We start from the raw sequence: 18499 nt of genomic DNA on the forward strand, positions 1-18499 counted from the left end.
TCAAATCCTCAAGATTCCGAGAAAATCAATACTAGTGAGGAGCTTCTTGCACCTAAACGCTTTTCCTCAAACAGATTGATCAAAGACGACACCGTATTCCCGGTTGATACCCAAATATGACTTAAATTTGTGAACATGACCTCCGTTGTTGCTCTCTTCCGACAGGCATGAATGAATCGTGAACATGGTGGTCAATTACGACTACTCACCTGAGCGTCATTCCTTAACCATCCCCCACATCGATCACATACATTGTTTTCGCAGCCAAAACCTTGGGGCGTTTCCATAGCTGTCACTGAAATGGTTGGTTCTATCCCTCCACTGGCCCTCTCCCCGTTACTTGGGTCGCAGCTTGTCCGCGTAGCTTCGTACCCTCCACCTAAAATAATAGCCTGCGCAGGTTTTGGAGTCAGTATGCCCTACTTAGAGTGAGAAGCCTGGGCCACGAGATACTCTTAAGAGGCAAACACTCTTTTGCTTCCGAAACCTGTCATGGGGCATAAAAGTAGATATCGAATAAGAAGGAAAAACTCCCAATGGTACGTACCAGGTCCGTTTCAGTACTGTTGATTTGCCAACCGCTGACATCAGAGTCTTCACCCCATTCGTACACGTCAAGCGCCGCATAGTCCAAGTGAAGCAGCTGCCCAGCTCGCTGCGCAATATCCAGCCAAGTATGCGACGTATTCGGCTCGAAGCCAACGTGATGGAGGAAAAGGGTGGTCAGTGTATCCTTATGTCTGGCGAAGAAGTTGAGCAGTGTATCAGGATCGACGCGCACGCATCGAAGCTTCATTGCTACAAGAGCGGGCCAGGTATAGCTCAACAGCCGTTGAGTGTCATGCATATCGAAGGCGATTCTCCGTTGAGTCACTCCGAAAGTAAGGCGTTTGAGTCGGGTCATTGATGACAGTATCTGGAAAAGAGGTTCAAGATATTTTCCACTATAATCGCGACCCTTGACTCTGGGGTTCAGATCAATCTGCAGATTGAGTTCTGTGAGATGGCTGAACACGCTCTGAGCATTCGTCGTGAACCTCGCTTGGTCTATGGCATTGGGTGCCACAAGCGAAGACAACGGCAAGCCCATCTTCAGTGGTCTAGGATGGCCCTGCCAATTTCCGATGTGCAATTCAGTGAGGCATACTTCTGCGGAAAAAAGGGCCTGGAAAAGATGCTGGACGCGGTGACTGCCCCACGGTTCGTAGTACGCCTTTTTCTCCTTATGATAAGACCAGTATGATGCAGCCACCTCAGTTTCAGCCAGGTCTCGGGCGTGAGGACCCGCCGGAATTGGAGGCCAGTAAAGGTGCGAGGGACCTCCAATGACAGATACTTTTTTGAGTCTCAAAAGTTGGGGTAGTCCTCGTAAGAGTACATTGAGATCCTTTGAGGTGGCCCTTATTTGCTCCTGATCGCGGTAGCGTTGGCGAAAAGCATCGTGTGCGGCGACTTGTTCAGAACGAGACCACATGCGATGTTCTGCCAGTGCTGAGGAGTGTGGCTCTTGCTGGAGCAGCCTCTTCGGTAGCTGAGTGTCGTCGAAGACCAGGTGTTTCACAGATTCAGCAAGATGGGGATCCCGGACGATGTGTTCGAAATTTCTGATAGGTTCAGAACGGGATGCAAAGTAGATCTGCTCAAAGACGTGCTCTATGCTGACGCTGGCCCAGCGTCTGCAGCACAGTCGGACGCGCTTCAGGATTCTTCGTGGAACTCTCTGAAAGATCTGGTGTAGTATCTCATTTGGGAGTTTGTCGATGTGACCTAATGTATAATTCAGTTTACAGTGTCTCTGTAGATGAAGAATGTGCTGCGGTGTTTTTGTGTATTGGTACAAGGCCACGAAGACATAGATGATTCAACGAGGTTAGCACCCAGAGTGACAGGCGAATCCACAACTTTGCCATTCAGTAATTCAAATATTGAAATTGCAAGAAAACATACTTGCTACTTACAAGTCTGGATTGCCACCAGTAAGCTGCTGGTCGAAGCCATGCTGTTTGATGTACTATGGTGCTACCAAACCGAAAGTCGGGTTTCGGCACAGTACCAGAGTCTGATATGATGGACATTAGCCTTGAGAACATATAATACGTGTCTCATTCAGGTTTAGAAGACTCACCTGAAGTGTCCAAATAGTGGTCTGATGACAGTTGTTTGGGAGGGGGAAGGAGGATTAGAGGGGGAGTGGTACTGGAATAGTGCCGGAGAAGCATTCCGCCGTCAACAAATGGGGTTTATCCGCTTCAATTGGTCAGGACCCGAGGATTTGGACCTCGGATTGTCGAATTGAAGGGGCGAAGTCCCGGAACATTCGACAATAGACTTGGTAAGCGAGCCACGCGTTCGTGACATGGCCGTGGACAGTGACAGCCTCAATGTCGTGAGCGTAAAGTACCGATCAGCAGGATCAGCCACGTTTTTGGTAGAGAACCATCATTAAGACGTATAAGAGTGAAGAAATTGCCTTGACAAACGCTAATTCGAGCATGCAACTGGGGTATATGGCCATGATTAGACCAGAGGTGACGTGGTCTTAGAATTCAAGCAAAGACGTTTTCTTCAGACCAGTCACGAATGAAGCTTCCGCATTCTCTCTTCCAACTCCTTTACCCAGCCTTCAACGGTCTCGGTGTTCCCCTTCACCGTTTGCTCTCCCTGCTTCATTGCATTTTCCACTTTCTTCAACCCTTCGCACCAGCCTTGCAGCTCTTGCTTTGTATCCTCTTGTTGCATCTCCAGCTTTGCCAAAGTTTGGCTTGCCGTTGCAGCATCAGCGTGGATTAAACGCAGAGACCTCAGTCTATCCAGTACGGATGGTAATAGCGGCGCTAGCGACTCGATAGTAGATAGAGTGCCGTAGAGTGCATTAATCTTCGAGCTTTGCTCAGCGTATTCAAGAACGTCCGCGTCTTTCGCTGGATCGTTCAGCGAAGGAGACTCTTCGCCCGAGGGACTGAGAGCTTCTTGCACTGCTTTCGCGGCTTTCCTGGATTGCTCGAGCTTCTCCGCATCTTGCGTCAATTGCCTTACTTTTCGGCTGACCTTATCGAGGGACGTGTCCGTAGAATTGGAGAGGGTGGACAACTGCTTTTCCAAGGTATCCAGGGCTGGAAGAACGGCTTTCAAGGGTGATCTGTCCTGTGTAGGCAACGGAATGGCATCGAGGCCTAACGCAGCCTCGATCAATGTCAAACGCGAATCAAAGTCAGATACCTTGGAGAGCGTATGTTCCTCTTGATAGGTGGGTGCGTAGGTGACTGTATACGTAGAGGTGGCTGCGTTCTGCTGCGCTGGCCGAGACCCCGGTCCATCCAGTGAGTACACTGAGGTCCCTACTGGTTTTGTTGTGGCCACGAGTCTCTTTGTTAGGCGACCCGCAGCGCCGGCACCACCGTCAGTATCAGGTGAGTCTACGCTCTCCAGGATCTGATCCAAAGTATCCAAGTTCTCGGCTTCATGCTGCGGCTCTTGGGAAGCTCCATCCTCTTTCTTTGCCCTTCTTTGCGCGAACTCTCCTTTGACTTCGGCCACTTCCTTTCGTAGCCGTGCGAGCTTCCTCTCCAACGACTCCGCTTCCTCGTCGCTGGAGATCTCGATTCCATTGATAATGCCGTTGATCTCAAGCCCATCTTTCGGCCTCTTCCTACTAGAAGATCGATAAGATCTCCGTTTGCTGCTGATTCGACTTGAAGATGGGGGGTCGCGCTCTCCTATCGGCAGGAAATGCGTTCGAGCTTCGTCTGCATCTAGGCGATGACGCACAATCCCGCTGGATTCGTCTTCGTCTTCATGGTAGGAGGATGCAGGAGATTCGGAGCGGAAGGTGGTAACAGTCTGACGGATAGTCAACGCGTATGAAGATTGTCTAGCATGTTTTAAAACTCACAGGGTGTGTGGATGTGTCTTCCGTAAGCTCTGGAGTCTCATAGATATCAGGTGCAGGATCCTAGAAGGCAGATGAGCGCTTGATTTCATCAGTTCACAGAGGCGTAGCATTCACCAGATCTGGAAGACCAGCGTAATTTCGGACAGTGGACATACTGAGAATTCTGAAGGGTAAGGTACGAAGCAGCAGTGGGTTCCTTTTCTTTGATCTTTTTGATTTACGCCTCAATGCTCCTTCTTTTTGTTCTCCACTCGTGACTCGAGAAACTCAAAGACGCGCCTCGGATATAAGGGCCTTAGCGCCGGGCGACTGTGGTGGAGCTGCACCCTATAACCGTCTTATGCTCCTCGACAGTTGGCATCATCTTTTCTTTGAGAGTTAGTGAGTCTCGGGAAAAGATGCGTGTGCGTGTGCGCATACGCCTCCGCTTCCGCCTCCCTTGTGACCCAGCTCGCCCATTTGCTAATGACAACAGTTCTTTTGTGCATTGCGTGTTCCGCATACGAGTAATGCATCCTTCCATAGCATTTGCTGCTCACCGTCTTACGTCTACCTCTTGCATTTTCTCATCTCCCTGCGTGCAACGCTCAACCCGGTCTAGAATCATGCAGTTGTGTTGCATCTGATGTATGCGGTGTGCCAGCTGGTGTTGATCTAGAATGTTTTAAGTCCCTAATTGCAGCATGCGTCAATGCCTTTCATCCACCCCGAAAGTCAGATGACGAAGCTTTCCCCGCATCCTTCCGCGGGGCAAGGCGAATGCGATTTCATAATTCCCTGTTTGGCTCTTGCTTCTTGCCTTTTGTCTTCAGAAAACATCTGTCGTTGAGTCGACTTCAATTAAGTAGGCACGATAATCATGGCAGGCGACGAGATCAAACCTCAGGCGCACCCTCCCCTGAAAATCCCCCAATCCGACGCTACCGTGGAAGTGTCCACCATCAATACCACCACCGATATCGTCGTGCCGGCCAAAGCCTTTGTTGAACCCGTACAGAATGGGCATGAATACATGAATATGCCGACCTTCGCTTTCTTGATTGAGAACAAGAAGTTGGGCAAAACCATCATGTTCGACCTCGGATGCCGGAAGGACTGGTGGAACCATTCCCCAGGCTCATACGCCTCAGTCAAGAACGGTATACCCGGCCTCAACATTCCAAAAAACGTCAACGAGATTCTGCGCGAGGGTGGGGTGGACGACAAAAAGATTGATGCCGTCGTATGGAGCCATTGGCATTGGGATCACACGGGAGATCTTTCTCTGTTTCCACACTCTACAGATTTATATGTTGGCCCTGGATTCAAGGAGAACTTCATGCCAGGCTATCCTACCAACAAGGACTGCCCAGTACTTGACGAGGACTTCAAGGGTCGCGCCGTCCACGAAGTCTCCTTCGACACCAATGACAAAATTGGCGCTTTTCCTTCCCATGACCTCTTCGGAGACGGTAGCTTCTACATCCTCGATGTGCCAGGACATGCTATCGGACACATTTCGGGCCTCGCGCGCACAACGTCCGATACCTTCGTGTTCTTGGGTGGCGACATCTGCCACTTCGGCGGCTCCTACAGGCCAACCGTCTATGCGCCGATGCCCGGCACCATCCCGTCCTCTGTCCCCCTGGATCGTCGTCTCCCTAGCCCTTGTCCATGTTCATTCTTTGCAGGTAGTCATCACGACCCTGAGAACCTGCGAACTTCAGCATTCTACAATGTAACGCAAGAGCCTGGAGGCTGGTACGTCGATCCTCCAACTGCACAAAAGAGCGTGAAGCGCTTGGAGGTGTTTGATGCGGATGAGAATGTTTTTGTTTGCGTGGCGCACGATGGTGGGTTGATTCCTGTTGTGGATTGGTTTCCAAACGGAACGATCAACGACTGGAAGAAGAAGGGGTGGAAAGAGAGGAGTCAGTGGGGATTCTTGAACGAATTGCCGGTCGATGGACAGCCGGGGAGGCCGTGGATTGCTCCTGGACTGGTGAAAGAGGGGAAGGTCATGAGCAAGGAAGAATTGTAGATGAACACTCCTCACTTGGCTGGCTCTGGAGTGCAACTGTAAGCTTATAGGTTACACTTGTATTTGTTCCTTTCTAGTTGACCGGTGCTGCAGGCGTGTAGTGGATTTGAACGTCCCTTTTGTGGAGACTTCCGATTCGAGTCTGCGTTTGAGCAATGGTTTTTACTTCCTCTTCGTGCCAGAGCAGTGGCTTTGGATCTTTGTGGCCAATTCTTTCATTTATTGTGGCGAGACGGATTCGGCGGTTCTGTGGCTGGCGGTTGGTAAGTTAGTGGTGAGGAAGCTTGCGCCCCACCCCCCTTTTTCTTTTCTTTCTTTCTCTCTGTGTTTCGGAAGACTCGATCGAGAGATGATTGTGGACTGTTGAGCCAGAGAGAGAGCGAGAGAGAGAGAGAAAAAGAAAGAGTGAGAGAAGATGTATTGATGCCTTAGTCTGTCTATCATGTTGGATTTACATCACCTGAGATGCCACATCGAACCCGCGTCCCAAAACCATGAGAGCTCGAACGGTGCAGCGGTTTACACGTCGCGTGTGTCAGCAGAGTAGAGCAGGCACCGGTGTCATCACGGATGCTTGCACTTGGGGGTCTGTGCTGCGGGAGAGGCTTGCTTGACGCCCTCTACCATATGTCCTGGAGGCCTTGGTTCGAGTCTGAGTTTTCGTTTGAGCGTCTCTTGTTTGGCTTGTCCGCTTGCCTCACTGCTTTGATTATGAAGTTGCAGGCTTCAACGCCGATATGTGCGAGGCTTCGGGGAGAGGTGAGCTGGTCGGAAGTGAGGCATGGTAGGAAGGTGTCAGTTGATGCAATTGTATGCTTCTTCAGCCTTCCATTGCCTGCTCAGGCTCAACGGGGGTACCCCCAGGCATTCCCGCCTTCTTCAAAATCCGAATCCTCGGCTCCATCTTCATCCTCATCCACCACCCCTTCGTGACGAATTTCCTGGTCACACTCTCCAATCTCCCCAGACTCATCTCCCTCACGCATTGCCGCGCCGTCCCTAGCCCATCTTTTCTCCACCGACTCTCCGTCCATAAGTTCTGCACTGCGCGCACATCCTCCATTGCCTGTTCCCCACCCTCCTCGGGCCTCATGATCGCAACCCCGGCGTAGCCCTCCACGGTACTCAGGACATGCCAACTCCCAATGACCCTCTCAGGCCGCTCAGCAAGCGCATAATCAAAGCCCTCCCAGAATAGCGGATCCAGTAGCTTCTCTTCTTCTTCTGTCTTATCATAAACCCAAAATGCACCCTGCGCATCGGCCAACACAGGCGGCGCGCGTTCCATAAATCTTGTGACGCCAGTCATACAAGCCAGCGTGTCCATATGCACCTTCACTACCCCAGTATCGTTGCCTGCAAGTGCATGCAAGCGATTCAACGCTTCGGCACCAGGGTAGTTGAGACGGGAGACAGCTAGCATACCCAAACTCGCCATGCAAGACGCAAGCGTGGATGCAACCAGGGCAAGGGAGAGCACGCGGTAAACGAACGATTTTGCGCGGCGCGTCCAAATCCAGCTTGCGCCTGCCGAGGCAACGGCGAGAAAAGACGGGATGATGTAGATGATGAAGCGCCACTCTTTGTGCGGCTGGGAGCTGTAAACCGCCACAAAGAGGAGATTCGGGAGGAGGATGTCGAGAGCCTGACGGCGCAGGATCGATATGCTGAGAGTAAAGGGAAGACAAATCTGATAGAGAAACGGATTGAACAGGAGGCGTGGGAGGGCCGAGGTGAAGTAGAAATGCCACGGAGAAGTGCCCCAGTTGGAAGATTGCTTTTCGACGATGTTGTAGATGAAGCCGGTCAGCTCGGGCCAGAGTGGCCAGCGTTGCCAGAAGAAACTGTCGACAGGGACTGTGAGGGCGAGACCGATGAACGCACCCAGAAGGCCGGCTGGAATGATTGAGAGGATTGGGAGGCGGATGTATGGTCGAAAATACAAGTAGAGAGTCTGAGATGCGAGGAGGACGGCGATCTCGGAGCGGAAGACAGTGCCAGCAATGGTGAGGAGGGTAAGAGCGAGTTCCTGCCGTCGCCTGTTTGATCGAGCGGCCGGACTTCCAAGTGCATGAGGGAGGAGATTGCGCATGGCCAAAGTTGCTGATGGCCGTCAGACTGCTCCGCCGATCTCTAGAGGTTCATGTACTCACTCAATCCAAAAGCAAAGAAATTAGGCAACGTTCTCGACGCATAATACATCATATGGAACTGGCTTGCCTGGAATACGGTATACCAATTCGCAGCATTTCTGCCAAAAGCTCTGGCAACTCCATTGCGGAATACCATCAAGCAGCAGGCGTTGTATAGTCCAAGCACAGTTCTAACTACACGGATCAACGATTAGCCTCTGCTATGCCCCTCGTGCTTCTCTGACCCAAGACTTCGCCATAGGCCTCCCTAACCATTCACATCCCGACTTGAGACTCACCGACCAACTGTCCCCTGATCTCCCCACCATGACCGGCTCCGAAGCGCAGAAAGGGCCAACTCACTCCCGCCAATGACAACGGGCCGACGAAAGTCCTCGGCACCGAGCCCGTGAACGTAAGATGGTCATAGTGCTCTCGCAGCCATAAGCCTGTGTGCTCCCATGTCGTGCCCCACGGTATGCCGTAAGTCAGGATGTCGTGGGTAGCTTGTATGTTGAAAGACTCCTCGACTTTAGTGTACGGCGCGAGAAAGAGGTGGATGAGGATGACGCATGGGATGAGGAGGGAGAGGAGTGTATCTGCTTATTGGGTCAGCTCGACATTGCTGCTATAGAGGTACGTGGGCCATTCATCGATGGTTGCATACCTATAAGATGCCGCATTGCGGCCAATGCTCACAGCTTTGCTTATCATCATGAACAGACAGCTAGCTACGGGGGTGGTCGACATCGATACGCGCGGAGCTCCCGGGTCTTGGCATCGCGCCCACCCCTGTCAGCCCTGCGAGGCATAGCTGCATTTTCTCCGCAGAGGCCAAACAAATACGCGCGAGCTTCCAATCAGCCTCCAAGCCGCCTCACACGCCCTTCCAGCATCGAAATGATGCTTTTCGGCTTGGGCAACCTCTTCTATGGTAAACCCGGTCATTCCCCAGACGAGTTACTGCCAAAGCTCACCGTATTTGCAGTGTCAATCCTCCTCGTCAACGCCGTCGCCGTGCTATCAGAGGACAGATTCCTTGCGCGCAGTAAGCATTCCTTTGGCCGCGGGTGGTGATTATGTGCCGGGGAGTGGAGGTGGCTGATGAAGAGCAGTTGGATGGGGTAACGCACCCACCGAACCATCCTTCGGCGGTTCCAGTGATGCCGCGAGCGTGAAGGGGAAAATGATTAATCTGATCAGTAGTGTCCGGACGCTGATGAGGAGTGAGTCTGCCTCCATTATACGTATTTTTCGTGGCTCAGGGGTGATGTTCTGGGATGCTAGTTATGTTTGTCTTTTGGGGCGGAAGTAGGTAAGGGGGAGGAACTCGTTGGAAGACTGTTGTCGGTTTATGATGCTGAGCGTGATTTGAACGGACGAATGGAAATCATGCTAACGAGTGCTTGTGCAATCTAGTACCGCTGATAGTGATCAATACCCTAGTGATAGTCTACGAGCTCGTGCTTGGGTGAGCTGTTGAGCAAGGGGGCGACTGTCCCGGGAAGCTAGAGCCAGGAGAAAGTTTGAGATACCCACTAAGATGACTTCTGTGCCAGAGTATGAGGCGATACTCGAGAGGCATCAATCGATATCCTTGGTCTTTGGAATAGATGCTATCATGAGCTATGACGGTATCAGGCAGACATTTGTGGAAGACATTTTCGCTTCGCGACAAAGTGTGTGTTTGAATGTATGTATTGTACAACCATGTCTAGACCGAAAGTTGCTTCCTCATGTTGAATCAACAATGAGACGGGAGACGTCTTCTGCAGAAGTGTCTGCCAAAATGAAGATATCTATCCGGTAGATTCAGCATATCCAACTTTTGTCATCCATTGCCATAATATCTCCTATATTCGTTGTGCCTCACATTCACCAAACTCCACCCAGTGGTATCATGATGTAAATGCATGGCTCAATCTAACAGCAGACAAGAACTGTAAATGCGGTAAATGTGAAGAAAAGGGCTCCCCTTTTCAAGTGTTGATTAGTATTACAACATCATATTAGAAGTCTTCTTTCTCAAGCTGCTGAACCGGTTCTTTGATTTATCGGTCGGTGTCGTCGCCTCTGCTCCATTTTCCTCTGCGAATGGCTCATCTTTGCTAGATTCCTTGGAGCCCCCAAATAATTTCGGCTTGCGGAAGCTTTTGCTACTCGACTTGAACCTGCTTAGGCCTCCTGTGGGGATAGGAACAGGGGTAGAAGCACCGTCTTTGTTGCCACTCTCCGCAGCGACACGCTGATCCTCTTCCGCCTTCGACGCTTTGCTAGCTTGTAAGGCGGCTTTCGTATCTGCGTCCGCCTTCTTCATTCCCTCCTTCCGCTTGACTTCGAGGTTCTTTAACCGTTCCCGTTCAGCTTTCTCTTCTTGTCTCCCGGTAATTTTGGCCACTGCTTTTCGTTCCTTTTCTTCCTTGTGTCGCTCCTTTTTCGACTTGATGTCTTCGTTTGGTGTTCGTGATGGTACTTGGGGCAGTGCGGTGACTTCGGACGGCGATGTGGATAATTTTATTGGTTGTGGAGGCTCCGTGACTGCCTTATCGAGGCTTGCGTACCCATTCGTATCCTCATCTGACGTTGGCGTCACGGCGCTCTTTACATGCTGGATACCGTTCATGAAGCCATTGGTCTTGAGGCCTAGTCCAACGGGTTCTTTCGGTATTTCCACAACCGCTTTGGTAGCAGCTGCCAAGCTCTCGGCGTCCTGTTCTCTCTTCACAGCTTCTAGCGTTGTTTCCTGATAAAAAAGTACGTATGCACAAGCCAGCCCTGGTCGATCGCCGAAAAAGTTTTGGACGTAGCTCTTGTCGACAGGCTCGACCATTTCGTCATCAAACAGCAGCCATCCTCGTTCTTCTGTCTTCACAATCGAGATATAGTGCCCATGGTAGGGCCCTCCTCCAATGTGCACTACCACAGCATAAAGTTCGTACAGCCGATCTGGATCCTCTGCATCGTCTGTCGTGTTGAAAAGGCGTAAATGATAAGGGTATACCACCCGATGAAATAGCTTTTGTAATCGTTGAAGATCCTCCGTGTACTTGAACCGCTTCAGATGCAAAGCTAAGATTCTGGGTAATCTTTTGATTTTCATGCGTTTCTCCGCTTCTTGCAGGCCACCACATCGATCACAGTGGAATTTGTTCCTTTCGCACAGCATCTCTTCCGCAGAGAATTTCCTTAAACACGCCGTCACCGAAGAATGTTCGTCCAAATCTACAGAGAGATCCAAAAACGCTTCGTCACGCTGCGACACGTTTTCACAAGTCAGACATTTCGTTTCCGATGTCAAAGTGCCTTCGAAAAGTTCGTGTACCCATCCTGTCGTGCTGGATGTTGTTTTCGTCATCGCCGATGCAAGCGCTTTTTCAAAACCAGTCTTCTCCGCATGACCGTTCATGCCCTTTTCTTCCTCGAGCTTCTTTGAATGAACCTCCACATTTGCTACAACCTCATTCAGAAGAAGATTCAGGAATTCGTGAGCGTCCTGGTGCATCGCGCTCCGGAACATTTCATTTTCCCGCCTGAGAACCTCCAGAAATTTAGTCGGGCTCACCACACCAACATTGGATTTATGAGCCAGAAGTGCCTCGAAGATGTCTTTTAGAGATGTGAACAGGGATTCGGGCATTCCATAAGCGGCCGCATTATCATTACCCATAGAAAGCGTAGGCCCCCTGGCTTGCGCCACTCTCTTCTTAAAATCTGGATGTTCTTTGTCTTCAGGTTTTGGTGTGGGAGGCGGTCCTCCTGGATTTCGCGCAGAACTTTGTACGGGTTGCTGTTTCATGAGTTTGGTGGGCGTCAGAGAGGGGTGGTTTGGAGGGAGTATGACTGCGTCAGGATCTATTCGTGCTTGTCCTGTCGAGGTGGTGGTAACGGACTCCAAAGGCGAACGTTTTGGGTAGTTGATAACCTGTTCTCGAAAAGGTACCGAGTAATATAAACATTGTAGAATCGAATTGCAATAGCTGGGACAAGTAAGCATCTTGTCTCTGGGCCTTAGCACTACGACTCGACATACCATGTGTTTCCGAACTGTGAGCACACTGTCAGTAGATTCATACATATCTTCATCGCCTGAAGCTTACATTTTCCAAGCCCCAAAACTTATCACTGCCATTATCCCGTGAAGGCCCCAGAGGTAGATCTAATAGGTATTTCTCAAGCGGTGTTATTTGAAGAGCGTTGGGATCTTTCTTGGCCGGGGATGAGCCAGCTGATGGACTCGACGTTCCCTAAGTCAGACGGATGGGTTAGACCTCTCAGCTTACATCGGCGCACACAAACATTTCCATTCTCGTATGTTGAGAAGACAGTGCATGGGTGTCTCTTGTGATGCGAGTGAGAAGGAATACTCACAGCACCAGATCGCATCCGATTGAAGAATGAGGACATATTGATAGAGGAGGGGCCGATGGTCCTTTTGGTGGGGCGTGGAAAGTGTTGGGCTGCTCAAGCGCGCGGGTCAAGGTGAAAGACGAGCTGCTGTATATGGATGGCTGCACATCTGGACTGGTGGAGAGGGAGGTTGGACGATGGGGAAGGTTTGTCTCATGGGGATTTCGGTCAGCGAGGCAGCAAAAGCACGAGGCAGTAGTAGGTAGTGCTGTTTGGGAGCGGGAGCTGGGAGCCTTGTGTGGGGGGGGCGTGGTGTTGCGGCGTTGAGTAGCGGGGCGATTATTATTATTATCTAGCTTGATTGCGGGATGCCGCTGACGATCTGCGGGTGTTGAGAGTATCCGAGTCCGTTAAGAACTTATCAATCGAACTATCAAAAAAGAAAAGAAAATAAGAAGATGCTCATAGACACAATATGTGGATGAATGTACAGAGTCAAGATTACTCTATATCTTTGGCAAGTGTTTCAAGATGGCACTGTATAGGGGTTTTCGAAGATACATGCGGGGTTTTTTCTCCCGTTCGTTGTTGATTCAGAGATCTGACATCCTGTTCGTCGCTCAAAGAGGGGCCCGGTTAGCGAAAGCCATGTGGGAGAGATCAGGGTCCTGCTAGACCTATAATAGGCAGGTTGATGACCCGGGAAACTGGTTAGCGTTGCAGGGATCTCCTTGTTGGAATGTCGAGCCGTGTAACAGGGGAAAATATGTACCTACATCAATGTACTGTACCTACATATTATCTATAGATTATCTACTCGTACCTACTTTTGTACTCCGCAACCTTACTTCAACTTCTGGATACAGAAAACGTGTGGGTTGATGCAAGTACCCTACTCTACCAACTTCATCCAAAATATCGCACCCATAATCATAATCAAACAAAGCGAAGAAAAGAACCCCCGCTAATATACATAGTCGACAAGAAGGACCGGGCGACCAGAACCAAACCAAACCTTACTCCAGCGGAACAATTCGTACCGGACCCGAAGCCATGACAGACAGAAATTCGTGGTGGATCTGCATCGCTTGGGTAAATGATTGTGCCTATGAGTGATGGCTAAAATGTTCGACCGCTTGCGAGTCCCAGGCAATTGGTGATGACAGTGAAGGAACTACCGGAGATGGGGAAAGAGCAGGACAAAATACAAGTTATGGTATTAGAAGTCTACCACCAAAGGTCCAGGCATGCTCTCATACGCCGAGCGATACACCTGGTCATATGTCAACATTGGAATCCGAGTCTTCGGCGTATCCTGACATCTTCTTCCCTCTCCTCTCCTGGTCATCGCCGAAATCCCCATGAACGCCCAACGTTCTCCACATAGCCTGCTCTTCCTTGTCGGACAGCACACCTGGATGCCGTTGTACGTATTGCTTCCGCACTTCCATCGCCTTTTCATCCCACGATGCCAACCGCGCTTCGAAAGTCGCTGCCTCCTCCAGATTCGCCTTCCTATTGCTTTCCGTTTGTTCAAAGTACGGTCTCTTGGCCTCGTCGCTTGCTTCTCGCCATATCTGACCTACCATTGCGCGTATTTCATTCCGTTCAGCTTTCTTGTTTGGATCTCCTGATCGTAGCAGATGCGCTTCATCGCAAACTTTCTTCACTTCGGCCCAGTTGTCTTTCGTGAACAATAGGAATGGGTTCGATCCAGGCTTTCCTGGTGGTGATGGACGGAAGCCGAGCTCGTTCAATATCGCTTGTAGAATGTCGCTTTCGAAGGCCTCAAGGCGCGCTTGTTTGACATCTTCCGCTTCACTGGGCGCTGGGTCCGGTACTCTAGTTGCTGGATCCTTAGGTCGATACTGCTGAGGAGGTTCAGCTGTTACTACGTCTGTCTCCGCGGGCCATGGAACCAGTGGGCTAGGAACCTCGATGGGTCCTAGCAGGTCATCGATGATTTCGGAAGCAGCCCGCAAGCCTGATATGTATGCACCATGCACGGTGGCCGGATGGGTGGCACAGGTAGCCTCACCCGCGAAATGCAAAGTGCCTATTGGTGCTGCCATAGCCTCGTAGTCTCCGGGCAAGGATGTGGCGCCGACGTACGAGTAGCTACCGCGAGCAAAGCGGTCTTTGCCCCAGCGAGTGACGATTGTTTCTATGGGCTGCGGTACCATTGTCTGCTTGAATATTTTTGCTAGTTCCTGGGTAACCTCAGCGACTAGCTCTGCATCACTTGAACTTTCGGCTTGATGAGCAGCATCGCCTGCCATGAGCGAGATGAGGACTGGGCGACCAGTAGTCTTGATGCAATTCCAGAAGAAATAGAAGCGTCCTCTGTTGGCAATGTAGTCCTCTTGATCCAGACTATCATGCACTTCGGGTTCTCGAAGGAGACCGAACATATCTTGATCCACTTTCCAGAATGGCTTATCGTAGACAAGGATGACTTTGTTTAAGGTTCCAAACCCCAAGCGCTGTATTGGCCCGATCTTCCAATCAGGTAGTGGTGGATCAAATTTGACATTTCCATCCTTCAATACGCCCAAAGGAGTCGTCAGGACGACATGGTCTGCATCGAAACTGTCTCCATTCTCGCATGATACTTTCGTAATTCCACTTGAAAAATGATTGTCTGCGTTATACTCAATGTGCTTCACAATTTTCCGGGTGCGAAGATCGAGTTTCGTTGGAGAAAGCAAAATACCACGAGGAACCTGCTGATAGCCACCGATGACTTGTGCGTGGACTCCTTCAAACTCGTTGCCAGCGTCTTGATCCCAGCCTCCAAGACTGAGTTTGCCAACGTTGGCCGCATTCGCATACTCAAGGTTGGCGTAATGCCAATTGATGAGGCGCAGATCTTGTGGGGAAAGATCAAGCAGAAACTGATACTGTTTCACCGCCTCATCCATGGCTGCGCCTAATGTAGGATATTTCGAAGCTTTGGCAACGACATCCAAATTGAGATCGTTGTACGCTAGCACATTCGAAGCTAACTTCCAGCCCATAGCTTCAGCAGCTTGGGCAGGGGGTTCCTTTTTGCGTGGGCCTGGTATCAAATGTGCTTTTCCTGTGAGCTTGTCCATCCCAGCAGGAACATTCTCTGTTGCATGGTTGTTGTCGCTTGCTGTGAGCAGCTCTTCTTCAATTGAACTGATTGGCGGACCACCCTCTCGGTTTGGGTCTCGTCCCGCCTCGATCATTTCTTTGTCCCCTTCGACTGTCACTGGAGGAGGCATCCTATGACGGTAAACGCTCGCTCGGTCGAGAACATCGTTGTAAAGCTTCTCCGCCATTTGGTCTCTTTCTTCATTCACGACATTGCCATCTATATCGTGTAGCGTAGAGTTGTCTTTCAAAGCATAGTAATGTAGAGCCAATTGGCCTCTCACTATCATGCTCATGGGATTGCCGTGATCGAATCCAATAATTATATGTGCGCCCATTTCTGCGGTGCTCCTGTTTTGCTCAGGTATGCCGCTAGCCTTTTGCCCCTTGAGAGGATGCGAATACACTCTTCCACCAACTCTGTTGCGGCCTTCAAGCAGTACCACATTTGGCGGTTCTTCGCCTATTGAGGTCCATCTATCGCGGTAATGGCCAAAAAGGCCTTCCAACTGCCTTGCGCATCCCAAGCCAGACATACCTGCTCCAATCACAACAACTGTCTTTCGTTTATATCGTTTGGATACGTATCTCTTGACACGAATGTTCGACGCTTCGGGTGGTTCAACACATCCGAAGTTGATGTAACCTTTCCTTACAAGCCACTCATACGCAACATCCGCCAAGCCTAGCCACCGTGAGGCGAGAGCACAACCAGCGGCCTCCTCTGCAGTCACACTGACCAGTGGATTCCTTACCCACAGCCGCAATATACGGTTTCGTATGTTCAAATACGCAGACACATGAAGGTGACAGATATGATTTCGAAGGAGCTGGTATTCGTCCGGATGCAACGCGAATGGGTTAAGTCTCGATGAGTACGCAGCATGAACGCCTTGTTGAGCTAGGATAGTAGGCGGTAGATTAGTGGGTATAGAAGTTCTGGGAGAAAGATCCGCGAAGCGAAGCATTCTCCCTTTTGGTACAGTTCGGCGCTGTGCCGGTTTTGGGATTGCCTTTGGAGGTTTCATCGCTGGTGGAGTTTCTAATGCCGTCTGAACTTTCAAGTTCTGTGGGGTTGTGGATTTTGCTGGAGTTGGTAGGGATGAGAGACTGGAAGAAGGAGACACAGCCTTTAGCATATCAAACGGAAGATTAGTCTCTTCTATTGATTCCCTTAAGTTGGAGGGTCCTGTGGATGTGAGAGAAGACGGCCCTGAAACTCTCGAAGGAGTACTGCTCATCCTTGGGGTTTCCGAAACATCATCAGAGCGAGAATCAGCACCATCGGCTTCCAGTTCAAAGACTGGCCTGATTGCCGTTGGAGACAGCATGACTACTGCCTTGGATGGAAAAGTATCATAAATTTCGTCGTCAACCTCTGGTCCGGAGCTCACGCTTACGGCCTTCGAAGCAGTACCGCCCATGTTTTCCGTTAGTATTCGTCCATCAGTACTGCCGTCCGCTTCCGGCCCAGAGCTCATGTCCATGTTTTCCGAAAATTCGTCATCCATGTCCGAACCTGTGTCCATTGCTTCTGATAGATCATCCTGTAAGTTTTCCGGATGTTGTGATGGAACTATATGACTGTTGACTGCCTGATGATACCTGTTTGGTTCAGATACCGAAGGCCCACGAAAGCTTTCCCTGCCAGGCAGCAGATCAAAACCGTAGCCTGGAGAAGGAGCGAACGACTGATTTGGTTGATGTCCAACACCCAGATGATGATACTGGTAAGGGAGAATTTGGGGGTTTGCAAATGAAACTGAGCCGCCTTGGCTAGTCGTCCTTGATAGAGACTTTGGTGCAGAATTCGCAAAATACTGTGCCAGCGAAATCTTTGAAATCTTCTTCTTATTATCGAGAAGCTCAAAGTTCTTGTCGAACACGAGTTCACCGTCCCGAACGTGACCTTTTTGGAAGGCTTTCCCGGCCGACATATCTCATATAGAGCGTGGATACGGAGAAAATTGTGTGGAAAAGGTCACCGCTGTGTTTCATTCGCTTTGAAAGAGTCGGTCAAAGATACTGGTCCCTATCCACAGCTATTAGCTTCTGTGGGTATATTCGGCTCTTACTGGGGTCAAGCTTACGATATGTGCTGGCACGCACGAAATGGAGAGCCGTTGGTTATTCATCTAAGTCTCTGAATATAATTTTGAAAGGAAAGGACTGTACAATGATTGATTTGAAGCAATCCGTAAGGGTGTCACCGTAGAGGCGGTGGGATATGTGTGTTTTAGTGATAGAGAGCCGCCTTCCTTTTCCTGCCACCGTCTAGCGCTAGTCTCGGTTCGAGATTTCAACGACATCTCGTCCAGCGACACCATCCACAGTTCCAATCTGGTGACATTTCATACTCTGCTGCCATTTTAGCGCTTCCCGAGCGCATAAATCGTGTCCAGCGTGTCATTAATCCTAAGCTTGCGATGCTTCCGGTGGATTTTGACCTCATCTTCAGCATACATGTCCTTATCTCTGGAGACCCCACCCTTGCAACTCTGATATCCCCATAACTTCGGTTCCTATACGTTACTCTCCAGGCCTTACTCAATATTCTTAAAACATTAGCTAACGGACCAGATCAATCAGTCCTCTTCCGCTCAAGCCTCGATAATGATCACCTGAACCCGAGAACATTGGACAGCTTGGATTGCGGGCAGAGCCGACTCGACCAATACACATTCATACCAATTTTACGAATCTCGTGCATTTGGAGTCCCAGGGTCGTTCTTATGTCATGACTGGATACGTGTGTAAAAGGTGGTTGTCGCAAATCTTGAACTATCTGCTGCGTCGACAGCCAAAACCAGCAAATCTCAACCGTACAAGAGCAAAGTGCAGAGTTTGGGTTTTGCAGCCCCCAATCACTGATTATCTATGCGCCTTAGGACACATAAGGTATCTTGATGACGTTGCGTCATGTGTGGCCAGCTACTATGCTGTTTTTCCGATTTCTAGCACTGCTATCTACACTACATGCTCCCGGAGAGC

The 18499-nt window shown here is 50.3% G+C and overlaps 7 protein-coding genes across 7 annotated transcripts; 2 read left to right on the forward strand and 5 right to left on the reverse strand.

Moving 5' to 3' along the window:
- Positions 1-191: 191 nt before the first annotated feature.
- HO173_001788 (uncharacterized protein) lies at positions 192-1998 on the reverse strand (the record flags this gene model as incomplete). The annotated part of the gene is made up of 3 exons (XM_037303725.1): positions 192-392; positions 548-1767; positions 1959-1998. 3 exons carry the CDS (start codon positions 1996-1998, stop codon positions 192-194), a joined length of 1461 nt encoding a protein of 486 aa, XP_037169447.1.
- A 576-nt stretch (positions 1999-2574) lies between these two features.
- Positions 2575-4045, reverse strand: HO173_001789 (uncharacterized protein; the record flags this gene model as incomplete). Its single annotated transcript, XM_037303726.1, has 3 exons — positions 2575-3840; positions 3893-3952; positions 4007-4045. The coding sequence occupies 3 exons, from the start codon at positions 4043-4045 to the stop codon at positions 2575-2577; spliced, it is 1365 nt and encodes a 454-aa protein (XP_037169448.1).
- Positions 4046-4751: 706 nt separating this feature from the next.
- Positions 4752-6700, forward strand: HO173_001790 (uncharacterized protein; the record flags this gene model as incomplete). Its single annotated transcript, XM_037303727.1, has 3 exons — positions 4752-5908; positions 6006-6175; positions 6636-6700. The coding sequence occupies 3 exons, from the start codon at positions 4752-4754 to the stop codon at positions 6698-6700; spliced, it is 1392 nt and encodes a 463-aa protein (XP_037169449.1).
- A 32-nt stretch (positions 6701-6732) lies between these two features.
- HO173_001791 (uncharacterized protein) lies at positions 6733-8727 on the reverse strand (the record flags this gene model as incomplete). The annotated part of the gene is made up of 4 exons (XM_037303728.1): positions 6733-8015; positions 8066-8239; positions 8344-8643; positions 8712-8727. The coding sequence occupies 4 exons, from the start codon at positions 8725-8727 to the stop codon at positions 6733-6735; spliced, it is 1773 nt and encodes a 590-aa protein (XP_037169450.1).
- Positions 8728-8944: 217 nt separating this feature from the next.
- Positions 8945-9519, forward strand: HO173_001792 (uncharacterized protein; the record flags this gene model as incomplete). Its single annotated transcript, XM_037303729.1, has 4 exons — positions 8945-8978; positions 9033-9092; positions 9160-9270; positions 9464-9519. The coding sequence occupies 4 exons, from the start codon at positions 8945-8947 to the stop codon at positions 9517-9519; spliced, it is 261 nt and encodes an 86-aa protein (XP_037169451.1).
- Positions 9520-10040: 521 nt separating this feature from the next.
- HO173_001793 (uncharacterized protein) lies at positions 10041-12448 on the reverse strand (the record flags this gene model as incomplete). Its single annotated transcript, XM_037303730.1, has 4 exons — positions 10041-12021; positions 12075-12088; positions 12142-12288; positions 12413-12448. 4 exons carry the CDS (start codon positions 12446-12448, stop codon positions 10041-10043), a joined length of 2178 nt encoding a protein of 725 aa, XP_037169452.1.
- Positions 12449-13668: 1220 nt separating this feature from the next.
- HO173_001794 (uncharacterized protein) lies at positions 13669-17445 on the reverse strand (the record flags this gene model as incomplete). Its single annotated transcript, XM_037303731.1, has 1 exon — positions 13669-17445. The coding sequence occupies one exon, from the start codon at positions 17443-17445 to the stop codon at positions 13669-13671; it is 3777 nt and encodes a 1258-aa protein (XP_037169453.1).
- Between the last annotated feature and the right edge of the window lie 1054 nt (positions 17446-18499).

Source organism: Letharia columbiana (assembly GCF_014066305.1).
Source record: "Letharia columbiana isolate WasteWater2 chromosome Unknown Sc0000003_s0, whole genome shotgun sequence".
Taxonomy (NCBI): domain Eukaryota; kingdom Fungi; phylum Ascomycota; class Lecanoromycetes; order Lecanorales; family Parmeliaceae; genus Letharia; species Letharia columbiana.